At 37.7% G+C, this 23,128-nt stretch overlaps 1 protein-coding gene across 1 annotated transcript in view; it reads right to left on the bottom strand.

Annotated features, from left to right (window-relative positions):
* Nucleotides 1-778: 778 nt before the first annotated feature.
* The window catches only part of LOC149956000 (ABC transporter G family member 23-like), a 53,429-nt gene continuing 31,079 nt past the window's right edge, over nt 779-23,128 (bottom strand). Inside the window, exons 10-15 of the mRNA XM_090166733.1 lie at nt 17,256-17,342; nt 16,315-16,525; nt 5,807-5,906; nt 1,545-1,580; nt 1,003-1,467; nt 779-889 (exon numbers count right to left, since the gene is read on the bottom strand). Coding sequence (XP_090022859.1) covers nt 779-889; nt 1,003-1,467; nt 1,545-1,580; nt 5,807-5,906; nt 16,315-16,525; nt 17,256-17,342 — 1,010 coding nt within the window. The remainder of the gene's footprint in view (nt 890-1,002; nt 1,468-1,544; nt 1,581-5,806; nt 5,907-16,314; nt 16,526-17,255; nt 17,343-23,128) is intronic.

The following is a 23,128-nucleotide window of genomic DNA, read 5'->3' as shown; positions in this document are numbered from 1 at the left end:
TGCCAAGTTTATTCTAACTACCCACTTCAATCAGGACCCTTTAGAACAATACTTTAGTAAACAGCGGCAAGCGTGTAAAGCTGGTTCACAACCTAGGTTATATCAGTACTCTAGGACAACAAAAGTTTTACAAAATCTGCAGGAAGGAAGAGTTGCACTAAAGAAAGTAAAAGGTGCAAATACTGAATAACCATGGACAAAAATTCGAGATGGCCATGTGTAAACCCACCTGAAAGTCATTGATAAGCAATACAATTAGAAACCAAATCAACTAAATAAAAACTCTACTAAGATAATATCCTTTTAGTTTTATTAATTTTAAAATAGGAAACCATTACCATGTATTATCACAAAAATGTAGGACACCCATAGCATCAGTTATCACAATTTATTTTGTAAAAAGTTCTCCTCAAACAATAAGGTTGTGTTTCTTCAAAATTTCTTGTTTTAGTTCACTTTCAATTTTTTTCTTTTCCATCAAATTTAATCTTCAGCCTTTTCTTTCTTATCTCATCTTTTTTTCACTTCTAATTTTCTTTGTCATCCCATTACCTTTCGTATTAATGTAAGTTTGAATTACCATTTTAAAAATTTCGTTCCCTTCAGAGGTGTCAACATCAGCGCTTGCCAGCATTTTGTTCCATCTTTGTTGAATGTCCAAATCACTTTTTATTGATGAAAGACATTTTTGGATTTTATTGGAACATGTTTGATCAATTAAAATATTGGATACGTGCCTATCAATTTCCTCAAATAATTTGGAAGTTTCCATGTTGGGTTATTTTAGCCCACCTCGGCTCTGCATATCCGTCCATTTTTTATAATTTTCTGGTATACATTTGTGGTCAGTCTCTTTCATAGCTTCCCCAACTCTGTGATGAGCACTTGACTTGTTTTTTTTTTCAATAATTTGTTTATTACAAACCCAGCAACGTAAAATAAGGTGCATGTTTCTTCCGCTGGAATATTTGTATTTTTCACTATATTTTGTTTTGCACATACCCCGCAGTTAAAAATTTCTTGTATAAGAATCTTTAAACCAACTTTTTTGTCTTTATCACTTAAAGTGGTATCATAATTTCGGCATTCCTCAATTAGTGATTCTATATCACTATGAAATAGCTTTTTGAACTTGGGGTAGATTTCATCTTCTGGGCACTGTTCAAAAGTTTCCCTAAAGAGCTCTCTTACTTCGATATAACAAGAGCTCTCAGCTTTGATTTCTGAGGCCCATTTCACTCTTCTAATTTGATCAGCTAAGCCTCTAATTTCAATCAGTTTGTTTAAGGCTTTCTTCGCTTCATCGAAGGTTGAATAAAAGTGCTGATCGTAGTTCAAATGCAATAGAGATTTAGAAGAATTATTTGATTCCAATTTAAAAACATTTGTAACAGACTTCAAAGCTTTTGTCTTTGGAGGTTTAGCCTTTTTGGAGGAGATAATGCATTTTCTAGACCTGATTCTGGACTATCTATATGAAAAAAATTAAAACCAAACAGTTAAGCCTTGGTACTAATAGTTAATATGATAATTATGATGCTTACCATAACAAATTTGAGGGCCAAAGTTCCCACAAGAAACTGAAGATTCACCAAAAATTAATTCGTATGAATGATTTGAAAAATTTGCCATTATGGTCTAAGAACTATATTTAAATTAGAAAACCAGCAAAAAAACCAAGCATGGTACTAAGGGACGGATGGACATCTGCGGAAAAATATTTCATCCCCCCTTCTTGAATTTGTATCAGTACCTATACAAGAATTTCCTGTAATGCACGCAAGCGCCACTAGGTGGCGTCATTATTTGTTCTTTTTACATTTTCCCCCTTCCAGACTGTCCCTGTAGTTAATTAGTCCATGGCCGGACTTAGATCATGATGAAAATCTAGGCCTTGACGAAAACGTGTATGTTGTTGGCCTTACAGACGTTGGAAAGCACATAAAACTATTTTGTTAAAATTTGAGGAAGCTCTACAATTTTTTTAAGAATTTGATATGTGCAATGGTTATTGGAGGAATGCTCTTGTAAAAGAAAAGCTCCAACTACAATATCAAAGGAATCCAAAAAGAACAAGCCTGAAATTTTGCTAGGTGGTGGTGTTCATAAGTTTTTCCAAGGTAAGTTGATTAAAAAAATACTGCTAGGTTTTAATAACTTAAGTCATTAAACATTTTCTATCTTTAATGAATAGATTTATGCGGGATAGATGCTCCACAACCAGATAAAATATTCTACTGGAAAACCCGTACCCTTTCCTCAACTCTACTACAAATTACATCTGTTGAAATTTACAATTATATGAAAAGTTGATCATTGACAACAACAGCAATAAACATTTCAAAGGTTTTGAAAAAGCAGTGGCCCATCTTGAAGCGAACGATATTATCGGTGGGTTAGAATCGAGTGTGGTGAGTTCCTGCTTTAATTCGTGACTAATTTTTCATTCTAAATAAATAAATTTATGGGCAGTTTCTTTACATCAAATCAAGATATTACCCGTCTATGAGATTCGTCAGTTACCTTGTGGTTATGGACAGTGTTCGTACGGGGTCAAAATAAAGTCGGGGTCGGGGTCGGGGTCGGGGTGGGTCTAACCCCGCGAAAAACAAGTTGGGGTCGGGGTCGGGGATGGAAAATTCTTTGTACTTATTAAGAATAGAAAAATTATAAAAATACCGAAATTTTACTGTTTAAAATTAGATAGTGTATCTTGTGTAAGCCAGCCTCTGAGCCTAGGGACTATTAGTAATAGCCTTATTCGATAGCTACGCCGCAAAATTTTCGTTTTGAAAACGAAAACATTTGAGAGAGTTGGCCGTTTCGATCTATCGAAATCTGGCAGCCTTGCCTGCCTTCCGGCCTGTATCTCCATACCCAAAATGGCCGACGATTACGCAGCCGAAAATATTTTACAAAACTGATCGGCGGCATTTTGACCGTTATTTTGTATTATCGACTAAGACTATAGTAAAAATAGATAAGATAGGTAGATTTTAAAATAGAAATCTATAGCTTAGGCATTGTAATTGTTTAAATAAGTTGTTTTATAAATTCACAAGTTATTTACAAACATTGTAACTCCACACTCGGACACTCCTTAGCTGAGACTGAGAGAGCCCGAAACAACGGCAATTATGAAACTAAAACTTAAAATCGACTCAAGTCCGAATCAAGCGTTAAGCGAGAACTATGGCACGCCAAACCGGACAAAATTCGTCTACCACTCGCTATATTCATACTTTACCTCTTGCTATACTCATACTTGGTCTTGTTATATTCATACTTTACCTCTTAATATACTCATACTTGGTCTTGTTATATTCATACTTGGTCTTGCTATACTCATACTTGGTCTTGTTATATTCATACTTGGTCTTGCTATACTCATACTTGGTCTTGCTATATTCATACTGGTCTTGCTATACTCATACTTGGTCTTGTTATATTCATACTTGGTCTTGTTATATTCATACTTGGTCTTGCTATACTCATACTTGGTCTTGTTATATTCATACTTGGTCTTGCTATACTCATACTTGGTCTTGCTATATTCATACTTGGTCTTGTTACATTCATACTTGGTCTTGCTATATTCATACTTGGTCTTGCTATATTCATACTTGGTCGTGTTGTATTCATACTTGGTCTTACTATAACTTGGTTTCGTTATATTTATACTTTTTCTCTCTCGTATACATCGAGGTCTCTCACACTTCGACTCTCTCTCTCTACTCTAACTTGGTCGTTCACTATTCATACATCGCACCTCTCTCTCATACTTCGACTCTCTCTCTCTACTCTAACTTGGTCGTTCGCTATTCATACATCGCACCTCTCTCTCATACTTCGTCTCTCTCTCTACTCTAACTTGGTCATTCGCTATTCATACATCGCACCTCTCTCTCATACTTCGACTCTCTCTCTCTACCCTAGTTTCCTTAGCTTTCTCTCTAGCTACATACCGTCGAGCTATCAAATTCGAAGGTCGTCTGTCTCGAACTTTGTACCGCGCGCTTTTGACGCCGACTATATTTGGCCAATTTAAGTGAGAACTTGACCAACAGCAAAACTATTCTGTCTCAGCCGTATTTTATTGTACAGGGTGTTTGGGAATTAAATTTCCATAAGTAAATAATTACTTTTGAAAGAAATTGAAATTAAAATTCCTCACTTTTGAAGGGTATTCTGCGTCGTTCAAAAGTCAATTAAACCGTAGCGCTGTAGTCTGACCCTGGTAGCAATGACAAGTTATTTCTTAACTTAATATCAACGTTGATATTAGGTGCATACTTTCAACTCTATTCAACGTTATATTTAATGAGAGTTATATACGTTGTAATACCGTTTCAATTTATAAATATTTTATTATTTATATATAGAAAAAAAAACTATTATTTTTCAAAACATTTATCATATTTTCGGAAGTTATCTTTATTTTCTTTAATTTTCTTTTATAGTTTTCGAATTTACAACTGAAAACTATTAAACATCCTTATTCTTAAATTAAAACAGATACTTGTAAATGATAACTCCGTTTTTCTTGGCATCAACATTTTCATTAATGTTGCAGCGCCACCTAGGCTCAAGTATTTCAATTTCAAGTACTTTTCTATGTACGTTAAGGCAAACACTAATGTGAAATTAAACTTACAGTGATTGATTCAAAATAAAATATTAAGCTTCATAAACAATTTGTTTATTTCTATAGTTAATATCTTCTATCCGTTAGTATTATGAAGATAATACATATAACATCTAATAATGATATAAATAATAGGTGGTATTCACGAGAAGATGGCGGCTATTGCTCTAAGGTAGATAGTAATGGGGAAAGGGGGATGACACTAGCCTTCCACAACAGTAATGATGACGTCACGATAATTCACCTTATATTAAAAAATAAACGATTAAATATTGTTTTCCTTACGTTTTAATATAAGCATGTTTTCGAGAAAAACGTTTTTTAAATGTTTATAAAACTAAAAGTTCTATAATATGGTTTTAATACTAGAAAAAGACAAAAAACGTTTTTAGAAACTAACTGATTAAACATAAACACTATGAGACATCGCTTATTATTGGGTCATTGGATTTGGCTATATACGAAATAGACTGAGCTATTAAAAATTTAAAACCAAATACAAGTTTTCAACTTTTTTTGCAAGGCTTAGATTAATTAATTACATTTGTTTAACCCCTGGTCTTAAAATAATTAGTGTTCGGAATTGTTTATTCATTATCCACAAATTTTCCGATTTATTTAAAAAACGTTGGTAAAAAGAATATCATTTTAACTTATTTAATTATGTTTTTTACGCAACCAAGCATTTATTGGAATAAAAGTGGTATTTATTTAAATAATTGTTTGTTTTATTTAAAAAATAGGCTTATTCACTTTCGATTATTTAAACATTTTACAAGTTTTATTCAACTATAACCAATATATTGGTTATTTAAATAAATATTATTTAAATATAGCCGAGCTTATTTTATTCATGGATAAAAATTAATTGACTGCCGACCTCTAGAGTACCTGAATTTAAAGCTTATTTGTATAATGTACCCGATATTAAATCAATTTAAACGTTAATATAATGGTTTTAAAATAGCTTAAAAAACGTTCCGAAAAGAACGTTTTTTTACGTTACTCTAATAAACGTTCAAAATTGGTTAGAATTTAGTTTTTAGAAACGTTTTATCAACCGTTTTTTAGCGCGTTCCTTAGCCGGACATGATCAACGAGTCAATAACGTTTGCTTTAATTATCAGCTACTCATCAACTGTTTTTTAACGGTTTTTCAACGAAATTTTTCTTCCTGGGAACTGCTAATGCAGTGCTGTCTTTCCCATTGAACCCGTTGGGCCAGGGGCCAGTGCCAAGAGTTCGAGAGGAGCCCCTCAGGCTAAAAAAACCCATTCAACATTAAAAATGTATTTTTGCAATAATGACTCAGACATTTTATCGCGACCGGCGGGCGTCACATATTTAGTCTGAGCTGATATCTACCTTCGATTATTTGTTCTCAAACACCTACAGTTTTCCGGATAAAGGCAATTTTTTAGGCTGACTATGTGTAATTTAAAGTGCGAAGTCGACGTCAAACGACCTTGCAAGATATTTTCCACTATTTGATTCGACTAAATTATGACGTTAATTTTCGGGTTTACCTTTCGCACCGACGAATCGATCAAAGTTTTTTATTAATATTCTTAAATACCAAATAATGAAAAGGCCTTTATTAAAAGGGGTGTAAAAATGTCGACCCTCGCAGCAATATTTGAAATTATATGAAAACGAATTTCCTGTCTCGCTTAGTTTCGTGTTTTCGGTTTAAAATCGTCTGCGTTTCAGACGTCGTGTAACGAAATAGCAGTTTCTTATTGGTATTTCACATAAATTCAAAGTTTGCTGGGAGGGCCGCCATTTTTACCCACCTGGTAATAAAGGCCTCTGTTTAAAGCGGTGGTTGTGAAATGTCTCGGCTCTTTCATCCGCGATAGTTTGGCCTTGGACCACTCCATTGGTCGTCGTATCGGGGGGGGGGGGGCGCAAGTTCATCGGGATATTTTGACTCGCGATTCAACGGGGCAATACACTCTTTTTCGCGCCTTTATTTGACCCCTCTTACTTGCATCCCGCTCGTCGGCCATTGCCTCTGCCCTCGGCGGGGAGTCAAGCATCCAGTCTTTAGGTATCCGTTATCATGGGCCAAATAATGATAAATCCAGGACATGACTCTGGTACCTTCACGCGTACTAAATCGGCCGTCCACTAAAAGACACAGGCGGCCATTTTAGTAGGGGGGAAAAGGAGGAAAAAAAAAAAAAATTGGGGGCAAAATCAAGCAAGTTTCCGGTTTCCCGAACGCCATCTAGTGATGACTGAGTCGGAATTCGGAAATAAGTGGCGGTTGTAATTCGAAAATCCTGCCATATTTGGCCCCTCATTTTTTGATAAATTTTAACGATTCTAGGAAAGTATATGTTTAATATTAAATAATTATATATATTATACTAATTATGAACTTAGTACGTATAAAAATAAGTACTTCCTTTAATAACCACACTATATATGATAACTGTGAATAAATATTCCAGGATATTTACTACGACGACCACGTGTATTATTTTTGAAAACTGTCCCTAAAAAATTTGCTCCCAAAATGACGTAGGTCCGCGATCGCGCGTTTTTCCCAATAGGGGGCAATAGTGATCGGGTGTTAGCGCTGTTGGACGGGTTTTTCGCATAGAGTCATGTCCTGGATTTATCATTATTTGGCCCATGCCGTAATGGAGGATGAGTATGAAAGGGGGAAAACGAAACATGGACGCGCCTAGAAAATACCGCGAAAAAGAGTGTATACTATTCCGCGTCGGTGCTGAACACTTTTCCGCCCGGCACCTCCTTTAGGGAATAGCTCTATGGCTTCTAAAGTCTTCTTTTTGGAAATATTTAATGTCTTTGAATAAATTAATTTCAAACATGGGCGCAGCGCTCAAAAACATAAATTTTTACTATTTGATTTTGTTTTAAATTATTTGGCATTCCCATCAAATTTTCGCCCGTGAGCGTTGCAACTTTTGCAGTGTTTGAGAGAAGTAGTAGTGTGATAGTGATTATTTGTTCGTAATTTACTTTATGTATGACATACGTTGGTTGGCGCCTTATAAAAATTTTGAACCTAGCGCCACAAACCCTCAGAACGCCACTGAGCGTGCCCCCTTCAACTAGAGGTCGGGGATGGTTAACTTTTATTCAATAGATAAAGCTCTCAAAATTATTCGTAAAACGTTTTGATCGAGTAATTTATATTTCTGTATTATCCGATTAATATTTTGATAAATTTGTAAAATTAATCGGAAAAACGACGTAGTTTTCGATAAAAAGCTCAAATTTTACGAATAATACATGTTTTTTAATAATTTTCCGAAGTATTAACCGGTAAATTTCTTTGTTTAAATTTTTTTAACGAAAAAATCAATTTAAACATGGATAATGATTAACCGTCAACTGAAAAATCCTGGCTACGGGCCTGCTTCCACCGGTTTTCTTCTGCTAATATAAAGATTATAAATCACTAAAATATAGAATATGAATTCACCTTGTAATACAAAGGTCAAAGATTCAAAGTGTTACTTGGATAATATTTGCTGTAGCGTAGCCAGGATTTGGTTTCGGGGAGGGCACACAATGAAAAAAAGTAAAACAAAAAATTAAAAAATTGTGCATACAACTATACGTTTCGGAGGGGGGGCACGTGCCCCTGTCCCCCCCTGGCTACGCCACTGAATATTTGGTAAGGGGAATAGTATAACAAAACAGCGATAGAAAATGGGGGCGGGGAATGGGGTTTTCGGTCGAAAAACGTTTTAAAATCGTGATGTCACCCAGATGCGATCCCATTGCAGGATCTCATCTCAGTGAGGTCACGATGTTCGTTCGCAACGAAGTTACCAAACTTAGCCCTTAGCAACCACAGCGTATCGAGGCACGGCCAACTTCGATCGCGCGTACCGCGCTTTAGCGGCCCCGTCAATCGCCTGTTACCGTGTATATATTTTACCACCAGGCTTTCGCTACGACAAAAATTTAACGTTAGTCAGATAGGAAAATTCCACAAAAAACAATTATTTTTAAATAAATTTAAAAAAACATTGAATTAAACCGAATGTAGGTTAATATTTAACTAATAGTATATTTTTTTAATGATTCTAATTTTTTAACGGTGTTTATAAATTATAAAAGAGTTAAACAGAAACCAAGAACATCCTCTAGATGTTGTCAACAACATAGTATTATTGTTTAATACTCGGGTCGGGGTTGAAAACCCGGGGATGCCCGACATACCGGGTCGGGGTCGGTGTCCCCGTACGATCACTACAATACACCTACTTGCAAAATTATTGCAAATCGCAGAATACCTTTCAAAAGTGGGGAAAAGTCACGCCACTCGAATTGCTAATGTTCTGATCTCACGTAGATTCTCATTCTTGAAATTTTATTTCCAAACACCCTGTACAATAAAATACGGCTGAGACAGAATAGTTTTGCTGTTGGTCAAGTTCTCACTTAACTTGGCCAAATATAGTCGGCGTCAAAAGCGCGGTACAAAGTTCGAGACAGACGACCTTCGAATTTGATAGCTCGACGGTATGTAGCTAGAGAGAAAGCTAAGGAAACTATGGGTAGAGAGAGAGAGAGAGAGAGATGAAGTATGAGAGAGAGGTACGATGTATGAATAGCGAACGACCAAGTTAGAGTAGAGAGAGAGAGAGTCGAAGTATGAGAGAGAGGTGCGATGTATGAATAGCGAACGACCAAGTTAGAGTAGAGAGAGAGACAGTCGAAGTATGAGAGAGAGGTGCGATGTATGAATAGCGAACGACCAAGTTAGAGTAGAGAGAGAGAGTCGAAGTATGAGAGAGAGGTGCGATGTATGAATAGTGAACGACCAAGTTAGAGTAGAGAGAGAGAGTCGAAGTGTGAGACACCTCGATGTATAAGAGAGAGAAAAAGTATAAATATAACGAAACCAAGTATAGATATAGTAAGACCAAGTATGAATATAGCAAGACCAAGTATGAATATAGCAAGACCAAGTATGAGTATAGCAAGACCAAGTATGAATATAACAAGACCAAGTATGAATATAACAAGACCAAGTATGAGTATAGCAAGACCAAGTATGAATATAACAAGACCAAGTATGAATATAGTAAGACCAAGTATGAATATAACAAGAGGTAAAGTATGAATATAGCGAATGGTGAACGAATTTTGTCCGGTTTGGCGTGCCATAGAGAACCACGTCAGCGGCATCAGCCGAAGGTCATTCGGATCATTCTATTGTCGCCCATGAAAAAAGGGAGAGAAGGAACCTATCTATTTTATATTTTTAGGATTTAACGGGGTGCGTCGGCGCGAAAATTTAAAATTACACTACGAAAACATAACCCCGAAAAGTGGAAAACCCCGACTTGATTTGCGACAGTCGAGGTCGGGGTCGGGGTCGGGGACAAAAGTCGGGGATCCCCGACTTTCGGGGTCGGGGTCGGTTTCCCCGTACGAACACTAGTTATGGTACTTGATATTTTAAAGATAGGAGTGTTTTTGGCACACGGTTCGAAATGTACCGCTGAACCCGGGCTGGTACGCCTCGGACTTGACAATTTTTATAGAACTATTTGTGGTGGGGCTTGCGATTTGGTTATTGCTTATTGGGTATAATTGTGTTCTTATATTTTCTGTAACTTATTAGCAAGTTCTAAAATTTTTCTAATGGTTTATATATTTTTGTATATTATAACATCAGAGTCATGTAGGTGCGCTACTCTTTTACATGGAAAGGTACACCAGAGTGGAAAATTAACTGATATGGTTTACTCAAACCACTTCATTAGGATTACTAAGGATTTAAGTTCTAAGAGATTGAAAATTCTAAACTCCTGTATTTTATTTTTATAGGAAATTTAAAAATAATTTCAATTTGATATTAAATTATACAGCTAAAACAAAGTTAGTTTTTTTATACATTAATATTTGACTCAGATTAGAATTGTGAGATTTCTACCATTGATTTTGTGAAATGTAAATGTAAAATATATTATATTTTTCTATGGTATATTGTTGGTGAATATTAAACAGCTCCTGTTGTAAGTTAGAAACCAACAAATCTAGAAATTTAAAAAACATTTTTGAAGAAAATTAGTTAATTACTTCGTAATATTTAAAAATGTTTAATTATATCGGTACAAATTTTAAACATGATTTAATTTTTGGAATGATTCTGTCTAATATAAGGCTCAGCTTGGGCTCAACTGCAATTGTAGACTCGGGAATAAATTTAAGACTCGAATTGGACTTTGTCTCATCATGACAGCGATAAATTAATCCACAATAAAAAGCTTCCTTTTTTAAAATAATAATAAAACTTTGTCATTTCATCGTTGCCTCTTATTTTTTCTACTCCCCAAATCTTCCTTGTTTCCTCTCTCTCAGTACTCTAATATCTCTCGTAAAGTTCGGTTCTCAAATTCAGGTTCATGTAGTCTGTCTGGGTACCTTTAGAACAAAACTTTAATCGAAAAGCCTCGGGTAGTAGGTTAACTTCCGTAGGCACATTTCCATTCATTTCTTGATAAAATTTTCATGCAAATTCTCTATTGGTGATATGGTTGTCTTTTTAATACTATCTTGTGGTTGTGAACGGTGGAACTAGTTTTAAACTTCTTTAGAATAGTTTTCCATATTATCTTCTATGGTTATATCTCTACAAGTGAGCCGGAACCTCGTCATACTGAAACCACATTTATCGTAAAATTGCTAACGGGGCATCATCAAGAAGGTCAGGTAAGTCATCACGCAGAAAAGCACTGTACGTCGTCCCATTGACTTTTGGCGGCAACATGTAAGGACCAATCAAACGTCTCCGTTAATCCTGCCCAGAAGTTAACAGAAAATCTTTCCTGATAACCACGGGTAAACGTCGCATGATGATTTACATGAACCCATTCGAGCTGGTTGTGAGTGTTAAAAACACCATCCCTAGGAAATGTGTCTTCGTCACTGAAAAGCACAGTGGTTGGAAAAACGGAATCTTGGACGGAACATTCTGCAAACCATCGTGCAAAAATCCACACTCAATGGGAAATCGGTTGCTGTAAGATCTTGCACCTTTTGCCGATGATAAGGGTGCTGTCCGTCATCGTGAAGAGCACGAGAAGCAGAAGAATGATTGTATCCGGGTGGCCTCTATCATGATTTGCATTGGCCACTGGGGAGCTCTGCGGCGCAGCGCAGCCCGTGCCGTCATGGTTTCCTTTTCGCCCAGAGAACCTACTTTGATCACGTGCTGTTCGCGCTATCTCGAACAGCGCTTGATCGCAGACTCACAGTTGACCATGTCGCTCTTGAAGAGAGCGCTGGCCTACTGGGAGGATAGTATACTGAATTAACGTAATCGATAAAGTAATTTAACCCAGGCTTTTTCTGATTAGTCAATTTTTATTGTTCACAAAACGCTGGGAAATGTATACAAATAGTACAGAGTAAACCTGAAATTTTTTTAAATTTTAAAATTGTGGGCTTTTTGAAAAATTAACATTTAAACTTAAGCCTAGTTTTGAAAAAAATAGTTATACCTCATATAGAAGCCCATTAAAAGAGCTTTAAAATGAGGTATTGTGCATCCATCAATCTCAACCGGTTCTAGAGAAAAAGGGCAGTTAAATCAAGATGACACCATTTTTCTTTATAATTAAAATAATTAATATTTTTATTTAAAAATGAAAAATAAAAATTTTTGTTATGAATTTCATTCATAGCTACATAACTTCCCTTAGTATACCAATATGTGTTGATTTGACGTGGAATGACTCAAAAGTAAAAACTAGCTTCTAGAATTTTCGAAGTTTGTTGTAGTGAAGTGCGAGGCCTGGCTGTCAGCCTGTCGGTTTCGTCACTTTCATTTGACTTTTGAATCGTGTCGTGGCTCGCGCGCGTAAGGTTAGGTAGGCCTAACCGAACTTACCGAAGTAAACTAGTCTATATCAATCATATCCTATTTGGTAAATTGGATTGAAACTTTGAAAGGAAAGAAAAAAGATCTGATTTAAAAAGGTTGGGGGGATTCGAGGGAGCCATGCGCTAACTGAACCTTGATAGCGCAATAACTCAGAAAATCAGTTACCTTTCGGAGGAGAGTGGAAGCATGGACTAATTAACATGTTGTTAATTAGTCCATGATGGAAGCCTAGAAGCAACGAGGCCCCTTCAAATCGCGAGGCTCTGTGCTGTAGCACACTTAGCACATAGGTAAATCCGGCACTGCCTCAACGTGTCCGTCAATAGTCTCGACAGGTTGTATACTATTGGACCGAATCCCGTTTGACCGAATCCCATTGAACCGAAAAGTATTTTCGTTTATAGCCCAACATGGCGGGATTCAGTTGAATGGGAAATGTAAATCGGGTTCGTTTTCACTTCGGGTAGGTTAGTTCAGGTTGGGTTAGGTTAGTTCAGGTTGGGTTAGGTTAGGTTAGGTTAGGTTGGGTTGGGTTAGGTTAGGTTAGGTTAGTTCAGGTTGGGTTGGGTTAGGTTAGGTTAGGTTAGGTTGGGTTAGGTTAGATATGGTAGGCAACTATTTCACGTCGGGTCTTATCAAGGTTATTTTCCAAAATTAAATCCCGGAAAATATCAAATTTCAAGGGAAAAAGGTCTAAAAATACACGTCGGTACGAAATAATAAATATTTAAGACATAGTTTAGTCCAAATTAGATATACTATCGTCACGTAACCTACGATATATAAATATGTATCACTAACGGTATATTGAATTGGAATTCGGTTGAATGGTACATTCGGACGAATGGATTTCGGTACAATGGTCTACAATCGTCTCGACATATGCATTATCCCTGAGTATAAATAAATACCTTCTTGGCTTGGGCTACTCTGGATATTGTAGCTAACCTCTTTTATTGATGCTCATGATGTATGTTCAATTCAAAAACTGTCTGAGCCGTCGGTCAAGCTGTCCACGCCGTCACTCTTCAAGTAATTGAAATGTTCCGGGGTTAAAATTCGCGCACGAGAAAATGGAATCTCTGTTCGCGGCCTTTAAGACACGCGAAATCATAAGGAAGTTCCATTAACAATCCATTTACAGCCCCAAGAGCCTGTTTCTAAACGTTGATTTTACGTTTACTAGTAACTGTACGTACCCCTAGCCTCTCAAATTGGTTTGGGTTATATCTTCGAAACAAATGCTACGCAAAAGAAATTGTAGGTGCCCCGAAAGTCTTGCGGAAAGCAATTAAAAACTAAACCAATCTAAATCGGAAATGATGAACAGATTTCGAGAAATATTGTTCGTCCGATATTGCCTAAATAACTGATTATTCTATTAGTACTGAGTACATTTTTTCAAGTATAATAATAGCCCTGGAACGCGTTTTCTAAAACGTTATTAAATAAATACATTCTTGGAAAGATTATTCCTAAAAAAGATAACGGAGATAAATTAATTTAATTAAATTTTATAATCTTAAATATTATAAATACTAATTGCTACCCATCGCGTTCATTGGATCGTTTCTAAATTTATTCAATAACATAAATAACAGTAATTTTAAACATTAGTTTTTAGACGGGATATATAAATTAGTTTAAAGTCCACTAAATAAAGTATAATGTATCTAATTATAATACTCTACAATGGCTCTCTGTGGCATTATCATTTGGCTATTTTGAATTTTAGCTTCCTTTGTCATTAATAGATGGCACCACGCTCTCCACTAAAAACGCATTTCTTTTTAAATTGGATAGGTTCATGGCCATCTCTAATAACTAGGGTCTTTTCCTAATACAGGTGGCAATGATAGATCCGACCGTTGATAGTATACACGGTTTTTAACTGGTATAAGTATTTATCGAAGGGCTAACCACTTCCTAATATTCTGTACACCGATTACAGTCATATTAAATTGAGACATTGAGTAGAGCCTTTGGCAATGCTAATTCTCTAATCGGTTTCGTAATCCCTTTAGTAACGTCAAAGCTACAAGTTTGTACACCGATTGCTGGGAGTTATTAGCCTTTCGGTATTTACCTGAGAATTAATTTTTTTATGTACTCTAGCGATAACTGGTGCAATTAGATTAAGTTCATATTATTATGTGTGCAAATTAGTTTTATCAAGTCGTAACACTAATTTGCGCAACGGTAGAACTATTGTGCTACAATTGTTTCTAGCTACATTTTCGCTAGGAATTTAATTATTAATATCTAAATTTTAAAACCCAATTTCTCCAAAGGTTACGAAGGGAAACTTAATAAAATTATTAAATGGACTAATTGTAACGTTTACTAATAAACGTTGAAAAAATTATAGTTATCTACACGCGTCTCTCGGAATAAATCGCGTGTTAACATGCTCCAAAATGGCTTTTTCGAACCCTAAATTAAACTAGTTGTAACTGTTGTTTGAAATAACGTATGACTGTAAATTATTTTCCACGGTCCTAATTCGCTATGATGTATCAAATTACACCAACGACAACCCTGTGTTCCTTCAGGGAAAGTAACTTCGCCGCTAGGGGTCGCAGCTAAAAACCTTTGGTGCTGCTGGCGTCACTCTCCATTATTTCCTTATTACAAAAATTTAAATATTTTTTGTAACGGATAATATTTTAATTTTGACCAAAATTTGGGCTTTTGAAATACTGTGTACTTGCCTTAAGACATACAGGTTTAAACTGAGTTTAAAATAATTTTTCTGGAATATTCATGGGTTAAATAATTTCATGGTAGTATGTATCTAACATAGGTTATGTAAATTCATTGCATTATGTTTTTTAACGTTGGTTAAAAAAATTCGTGACAGTACGTTTCTAACGTAGGTGAAATAAATTCATAACAGTAAGTTTCTAACATAGGTTTAATAAATTCGTAGCAGCACGTTTCTAACGTAGGTTAAATAAATTCATGGCAGTGCTATACATGTATAACGTTAAATGGCGGCTACCAAAGACGAAGTAGTAGATCTTTTGGTATGTTCCCATTTAACCCAATTTTACCTTCTCCCAAAGTTATCAGTTCTCCCAAAAACATGGTGTCTCATTTGTCCCAATTCCATTTCTCCGAACCGGAGTTCATTTAACCCAAAAATATGTATTCCCATTTTTCCCAACGATCAAGTTTCCCAAAAAAATTGATTCCCATTTCTCCCAACGATCAATATTCCCAAAAATATGGATTCCCCTTTCTCCCAATCATTATTTGGAATCGGTAAACAAAGTAAGTTTACCGTTTTGTGAATATGTGAATTGACTTGGCGTTAGGTTAGGTTAGGTTAGGTTAGGTTAGATTAGGTTAGGATTCAAAACCCCAGAAGAATTCCTCGAAGCGATAAAATGGGGATTCGATGTAAAATGAAATGGGCAAAATTTGATGTACTTGCATATTAAAATAAAACTTAGATTCATGTTTATACCAAGTGTAATTTTGGGACAAATGGGATTTGGGATAACTATTTTGGGACAAATGGGATTTAGGATAACTATTTTGGGACCAATGGGATTTGGGATAACTATTTTGGGACAAATGGGATTGGGACAAATAGGATTGGGAGAAATGGGATTGGGAGAAATTGGAATTGGGAGAACTATTTTGGGCGAAATGGGGGTAAACCGATCTTTTCATGGGTCAAATTATAATTGGTTAAAGTAAATGTGCTTCTATTGATAATTTCAATATTTATTCGTAAAGTGCTGTACATAAAGAAGAATTCACATAATGTCAGTAAATTTACCGTTTATATTTCATTAATATTAATGTTAGTGCCATGTATAAGAATATCCAAGCGAAGCTTGATACGAAACCCAGGCAGACAACTGCACTCTCAAATCCGAAGCCTTTACTCATGATCGCTTTGAAAGCTTCATTGGGCATCACCACAGGGACGAGGTAGTACGCACCCTTCTTCATCAGAGTCGGCATTCCTTCCAATGGCCAAATTATGCCTAGAATCAAAATTAAGAATTTCGATTAGGCTTAAAAAACTTGATTTTTGGTTTTGGGTTTTCTTCAATATTTCCGGAACCACTTGTCCGATTTTGAAAAAGAAACCGGTTATGGAAAGGGAACAATTCCGCGCGTCGATTGGTGTTGGTCACGTGCACGAATGTGTCGCATTGCGATTGGTTGAAAAGGCTATATTTTAGTTTTTTAAGCCTTGGTCAAATATTTCTTCACATTTAAAAAAATTAAAATAGCCTAATTATTATCAGTGTTTTACCCTTTCCAAAAAGGTATCATTCGACTTTCTACTATAAGCAGTCTTTAAAATATTTGAAAAACAACGTGTCCAGAATCTTTTGTCTGGGACTGTACATCCCGAAAATTTCACATTTCTAGGTAATATAGTTTTTGAACAAAATGCCTGAGGCGATCAAGGGCGCAAAAGGGCAAAAGTCGAAATCTTGACTTAGCCCATATAACCACTTGAAACGATGAATTCTTTTTTAACACACTTAAATAAAAATTCGATTTGAAACCCAAATTAACATACCCTGTATATTTCAATAGGCAAGGCGTAAGTCGTAACATTACCGAAAGATAATAGGCCTAAAGTACCCCTTCAGCCGTGTTGCTAAATTCTTATTCTACATTTTCTATGTATAAACGCTACCAAAGAAAATAAAATGGAAGGATAAAAATATAAGATAAAATCAAACATTGAATTGGTCGTACCTCCACCGATTAAATAAAAGAGATTGACTGTTTGAACCAGAAATACAGCACCGGTTACACTATCTATGACAGTTGACAGAAGCAATCCTGTAATATCAAAAGAACTTGTAATTAATGAAGGCATTAAAGTGTTCATTTCTACCATGTATATCGATCTATATGATTACCACTTCATGATTTCTATCATGAGTTTTACATAATTAAACACTTGCGACATACGTCACATAATCCCTCATAATTATGCCATAATGATATTTTCTTGAAACTTTATTCATGGGATATTACGTCACTTCCAACTCCGTGACCAATAACACGTCGTCAACTTTCCGAAAATGCGTGGATTTCCTCGCACGTTTTTGGTTTTTGCAAGCTATTCGCGACCGAAAGCTATCGCAACGCCCCCTTTGGTTCGCCATTGGAACCATAGAGTAACCCACTCGCATAGAGTGGAAGGCCCTATGGAAGTGGATGAAACATTAATCCTAACGGGCCAGCTGGTTTTCGATGTGTGAATTAATATAGTCCGAAGAGCGATGGTGTTGTTTTTACATTTTTTAAAGTATAAACTTTCTTTTTTATCCCGATATTGTATATGACCTTTAGGCCAACTTGTGTATTTCACGCCTCGAAAACAAGACGTGATAGCCTTCCACGCCACGCTATGTGTGTGAATTACTCTATTATTGAAACCTAGATATGTAGCGGTTAAAGGACACAAATGGCGGACACAGCAAAAATCTCAAGGGGCGAGTGGGCGCTAAAAGACATCTTGAGCTATGGGTGTAATAACAAATCATCAAGTCACCGTCAAGGGGGGGGGGGGGGCGCCCTTATGTATCCGCCACTGAAGCACACGCTATTAGTTTTCCCGTAAGTGTATAATATTGTTATGGTTTTTCCTCAATCGTTATTCGTAAATTTTACTTTTTAAATAATGATACTTGCATCTATAGAGTAGTAGCAAGGATCCTATATGTTAGAAGGATAGGAGCGAGGGACGAAAAATGGCAGCGCCGTCAGTGGGTCATGCGCGATAGAGAATCTGTCTTTAGATTCCGTCAAGGACAAAACATGGAGGAAACACCGCCATAATTTGTCCTTGAGGAAATAAAAACAAGACGTCCCACGTTTAGAGGCTCTCTTAAGCTGCCGGTTTTTTGAAAACACTGGCTGGCCGGAGGGCTACCTATCCTTCTAACATATAGAATCCTTGGTAGTAGCACTCCGTAGTTTGGCCATGACCGCCATTGTAGGTGCGAGTTTTCCATGAATAGGATTAGGAAAAAGCATGGGTGACGTCGTGTGACGTATCACTGCCATTACTCTATATAATAAGGAAGAGCCGGTCACTTATTCGTAGTCGTCATTGGGCGACTTGTGTCGGTCATTTTGGGTTCGTCGCGTATGGCGTCGGGGACTCGCTATCTACAGTCCTTTTAATTTTTGTATCTAAAACTACGATACGCGTTCTCCAACTTCAGATTTTAAATTACCATTTTAGTTACTATTTTAAAAAATCTTAAACGTGGCCGTTCAAATTCACCTTTGGCGAGAAAGTATCCTCCTTTCCGAAAACTAGGGGGGGGGGGGGCGGAAATATCCTCCTTTTCTAAAACTATGGGGGGAGGGCTACACTCGAAAGAGAATTTTTTTTTTTCCATTTTACCAAAGACTATGAAAGGTGTTCCACTACTCCCACGCTCGCGTGGCCTGTGTCCCTAAGCGCTGCATTAGGCACCGACCCAGCCGGAGATGGGGCTGCAATTGAACCGTCGATTCTGTAGCTTTTCTCTCTATATATTTTTGTTCTGCGCTATTTTACATTTGTAGAAGGCTCGTGTGTTTTTTTTGGGACAGCGGGAAATCGGGGCTCAAGGACGAGCGTATATTTATTTGTTCGTCATGAGAGTAAATCAGCCATTGGATACAGGGGGTTTAAAGGGGTACAGGGGGGTTTGGTACGACTGCGAGTGTGAGTTATTTTTGCGGGGAAAAGGGTACCACGGAAATTCTCGCATAGAGAAAAGGGGGAGAAGGTACCACGGTAATTATCACATGGGAAAAGTGGGAGAGGGTACCACGGTAATTATCACATGGGAAAAAGGGGAGGAAGGGCCTTACTGGGGTGGTTCAACTTTAGGGAAAAGGGTACCATGGAAATTATCGCATGGGAAAAAGGGCGAGGGGGCATGACTGAAGGGGGGGTCAACTATGGGGTAAAGGGTACCACGGAAATTATCGCATGGGAAAAAGGGCGAGGGTACATTACTGGGGGTCGACTATGGGGTAAAGGGTACCACGGAAATTATCGCATGGGAAAAAGGGCGAGGGGGCATTACTGGGGGGGTCGACTATGGGGTAAAGGGTACCACGGTAATTATGACATGGGAAAAGTGGCGGAGGGTACCACGGTAATTATCACATGGGAAAAAGGGGAGGAAGGGCCTTACTTGGGTGGTTCAACTTTAGGGAAAAGGGTACCATGGAAATTATCGCATGGGAAAAAGGGCGAGGGGGCATGACTGAAGGGGGGGGTCGACTATGGGGTAAAGGGTACCACGGAAATTATCGCATGGGAAAAAGGGCGAGGGTACATTACTGGGGGGTCGACTATGGGGTAAAGGGTACCACGGAAATTATCGCATGGAAAAAAGGGCGAGGGGGCATTACTGGGGGGGGGGGTCGACTATGGGGTAAAGGGTACCACGGAAATTATCGCATGGGAAAAAGGGCGAGGGGGCATTACTGGGGGGGGTCGACTATGGGGTAAAGGGTACCACGGAAATTATCGCATGGGAAAAAGGGCGAGGGGGCATTACTGAAGGGGGGGGGGTCGACTATGGGGTAAAGGGTACCACGGAAATTATCGCATGGGAAAAAGGGTGAGGGGGCATTACTGGGGGGTCGACTATGGGGTAAAGGGTACCACGGAAATTATCGCATGGGAAAAAGGGTGAGGGGGCATTACTGAAGGGGGGGTCGACTATGGGGTAAAGGGTACCACGGAAATTATCGCATGGGAAAAAGGGTGAGGGGGCATTACTGGGGGGTCGACTATGGGGTAAAGGGTACCACGGAAATTATCGCTTGGGAAAGAAGTATCACATGGGGAAAAGGAGGAGGTGGTTACCACGGTAATTATAACATGGGAAAAGAGGGGAGGAAGGGCCTTACTGGGGTGGTTCTACTTTGGAGAAAAGGGTACCATGGAAATGATCGCATGGGAAAAAGGGGGAGGGGCCTTCCTGGTGGGGGGCTCAGCTATGGGGTAAAGGGTACCACGGAAATTATCCCATGGAAAAAAAGGGGGTGGAGTGCCTCGAAACACACAAATAGCTGCATGAGGGCCCGCCTGTAAGGCGGGCTTCTCGGCTGGTTTTTTTTTTATAATTTTGGCATCATTTTTCAATATTTGGTTTATTTAAGAAAAAAAAGTTTTTAATTTGTCTGTAGCAGCCACTAGATCATAGACGCAACCTCGGAGAAGCTAGCGCCGTTACGCCACCTAGATTCATTTAAGTCGCGAATAGTTTAGCTTGTGCCTCGTCATCACGAGATTTTGTTTCCATGGTGATATTTCCAAGGTAAGAAGGAGTGTAAGAATTTTCCATTGTTTGTTCCGTGTGAAACAAGGTTGGGTTTTTTTATATAAAAATGTTATACATAGGAATACTTGCAGTGGCGGACTGGCCATAGAGTGAACCTGCCCGATGGCAGGAGGGCCCCAAGGACCGTTCATGAAGTGGGCCGTCAAACATGATAGCGTTATAGTTGTTAAAGCTGGGGCCCTTTGTCTTCTGGCAGCCCAAAATATTAGACCCAGTCCGCCACTGAATACTTGTGAGTGATTATGTGACATATGCTTAAGCCAATCATGAGAAAGGTGCTGGTCGTTGTCTCGATCCCCAAATCGTTTCCGAAATTGAGCGTTTTAACTCGTATAAAATTCTTAGAAAAATTCCTGAAACATAACTAAAAGTATTTGCTGAGACCGAGAACAGGGCGAATTTCTAGCACCCTAATCCTGTACTCGATGTTTTGACGAGTGACAGCTCAAGATTGACAGCTCTGACAGCTTGAGTGACCGCTTCGACAATTCTGGATATTTTATAATTTAAAAACAGTCTAAGCCGTCGGTCAAGCTGTCCAAACTGTCACTCCTCAGGAAATTAACAAGTTCAAATATGTGGGGGTCAAAATTCGCGCACGAGAAAATGGAGTCTCTGTTCTCAGCCTTTAACATATTTCCTATCAATCAAAATGGGTTCTCCTAATTTTCTAACTTTTCTCACTTTGCTCACTCCTATAGAAATAAACAAGTGCGTCGAGAGGGGCAAATGAATTTCAGTGAGCAAAATCGAATTTTTCTCACTAGATAATAAAGTTGAAATTTCATTTCAATGGAAAATTGGATTTTTCTCACTGGGCTATGTGGGAAAGCTACCTTGCGAGGGAAGTGAGCAAAATCGAATTGGGATGGTTTTTCAATTGTACCAAGCCTTACGCACCAGGTAAAGACAGGCGTGCAATGTTCTCTTTGTATTGGCTCGGGCGCTAGGGGCACGCGGCGCCACCCCAACCCCAAACTTAAAAAATCGATGGACCATCTATAACGCGACCTAGAGGACAGTATCTAGCCAAACGCACCAAGTATTGTCGAACAACTTACGTGAGATTTCAACTTTCCCCTGTAGCAAATTAGAGTCGGGCCGACGTCGGCAAAAGGTACTAAACATTAAGGTCGGCCGACCTTTGGATTGAGGGTCGAAATGTCCTAGGGGTAAAAGGGTCGGCCGACTACAAAACGTCGACTCTTTACCGCCTTTTAATAGACCTAAGAACTGACTCCGAAACGACGTTATCCCGACTTAGCATGTACTGTATTATTACGTCGAAACGACTTACTTTTTGACATTTTAAGTGACTGAAAATGACCACATTAAACCGTAAATATAGCTATATACATGTATGCTGTCCCATGAACGGGAGTGAAACAATGAGTTTATTTCCGTCAATCGGAAAGCTCTTGAATTTAGAGTACATAAATCTAGAGTTTCTTGGGGCTTAGTAAAAGTAACGATAAAATCTTCTTTAATAATACCTTAGCCTAACATATTTAGCTATACGAATGTAACCTACTTGAGCTGAGAGATTTTTAATAAGGAAGCATTCTCAGATTGAATATATAATCTTTTTCGAAAATATATAATACAGAAAGGAAGTTATTTTAAAAATATTTCAATTTGTTTTATTAAATCGTCAAGGTTTCACAGTTTTGAGCGATTAATTGGCAAAGCACGACCTTAAATCGACTCTTTGTGCTACAGGGGTACTAATTAAATGTAAGGTCTATGTTAAGTCGGATAATGGTCGGCATACCGACCATAAATAGTCCCAAAAAAGGATTTACGGTTTTAGTGTCGAAAAACGTTCGGACGTTTTTAGGTCGGCATTTGGTCGTCGACTATAAAGCAACTTTTCGACCGCACCCCGACCCTAAAACGACTTCATGTGCTACAGGGGGTTATTATCTAGTGATAAAAATTCGATTTTGCTCAATTCCCCGGCCAGGTAACTTTCTCACATAGCCCAGTGAGTAAAATCCATTTTTCCATTGAAATGAGATTTCAACTTTATTATTTAGTGAGTAAAATCCAATTTTCCATTGAAATGAGATTTCAACTTTATTATTTAGTGAGTAAAATCCAATTTTCCATTGAAATGAGATTTCAACTTTATTATTTAGTGAGTAAAATCCAATTTTCCATTGAAATGAGATTTCAACTTTATTATCTAGTGAGAAAAATTCGATTTTGCTCACTGAAATTCCTTTGCCCCTCTCGACGCAACTGTTTATTTCTATAGGAGTGAGA

This window comes from Leiobunum rupestre, chromosome 2 (genome assembly GCF_980474605.1).
Source record: "Leiobunum rupestre chromosome 2, qqLeiRupe1.1.hap1, whole genome shotgun sequence".
Lineage (NCBI taxonomy): Eukaryota > Metazoa > Arthropoda > Arachnida > Opiliones > Sclerosomatidae > Leiobunum > Leiobunum rupestre.
This window is presented reverse-complemented; position numbering and strand designations above follow the sequence as displayed.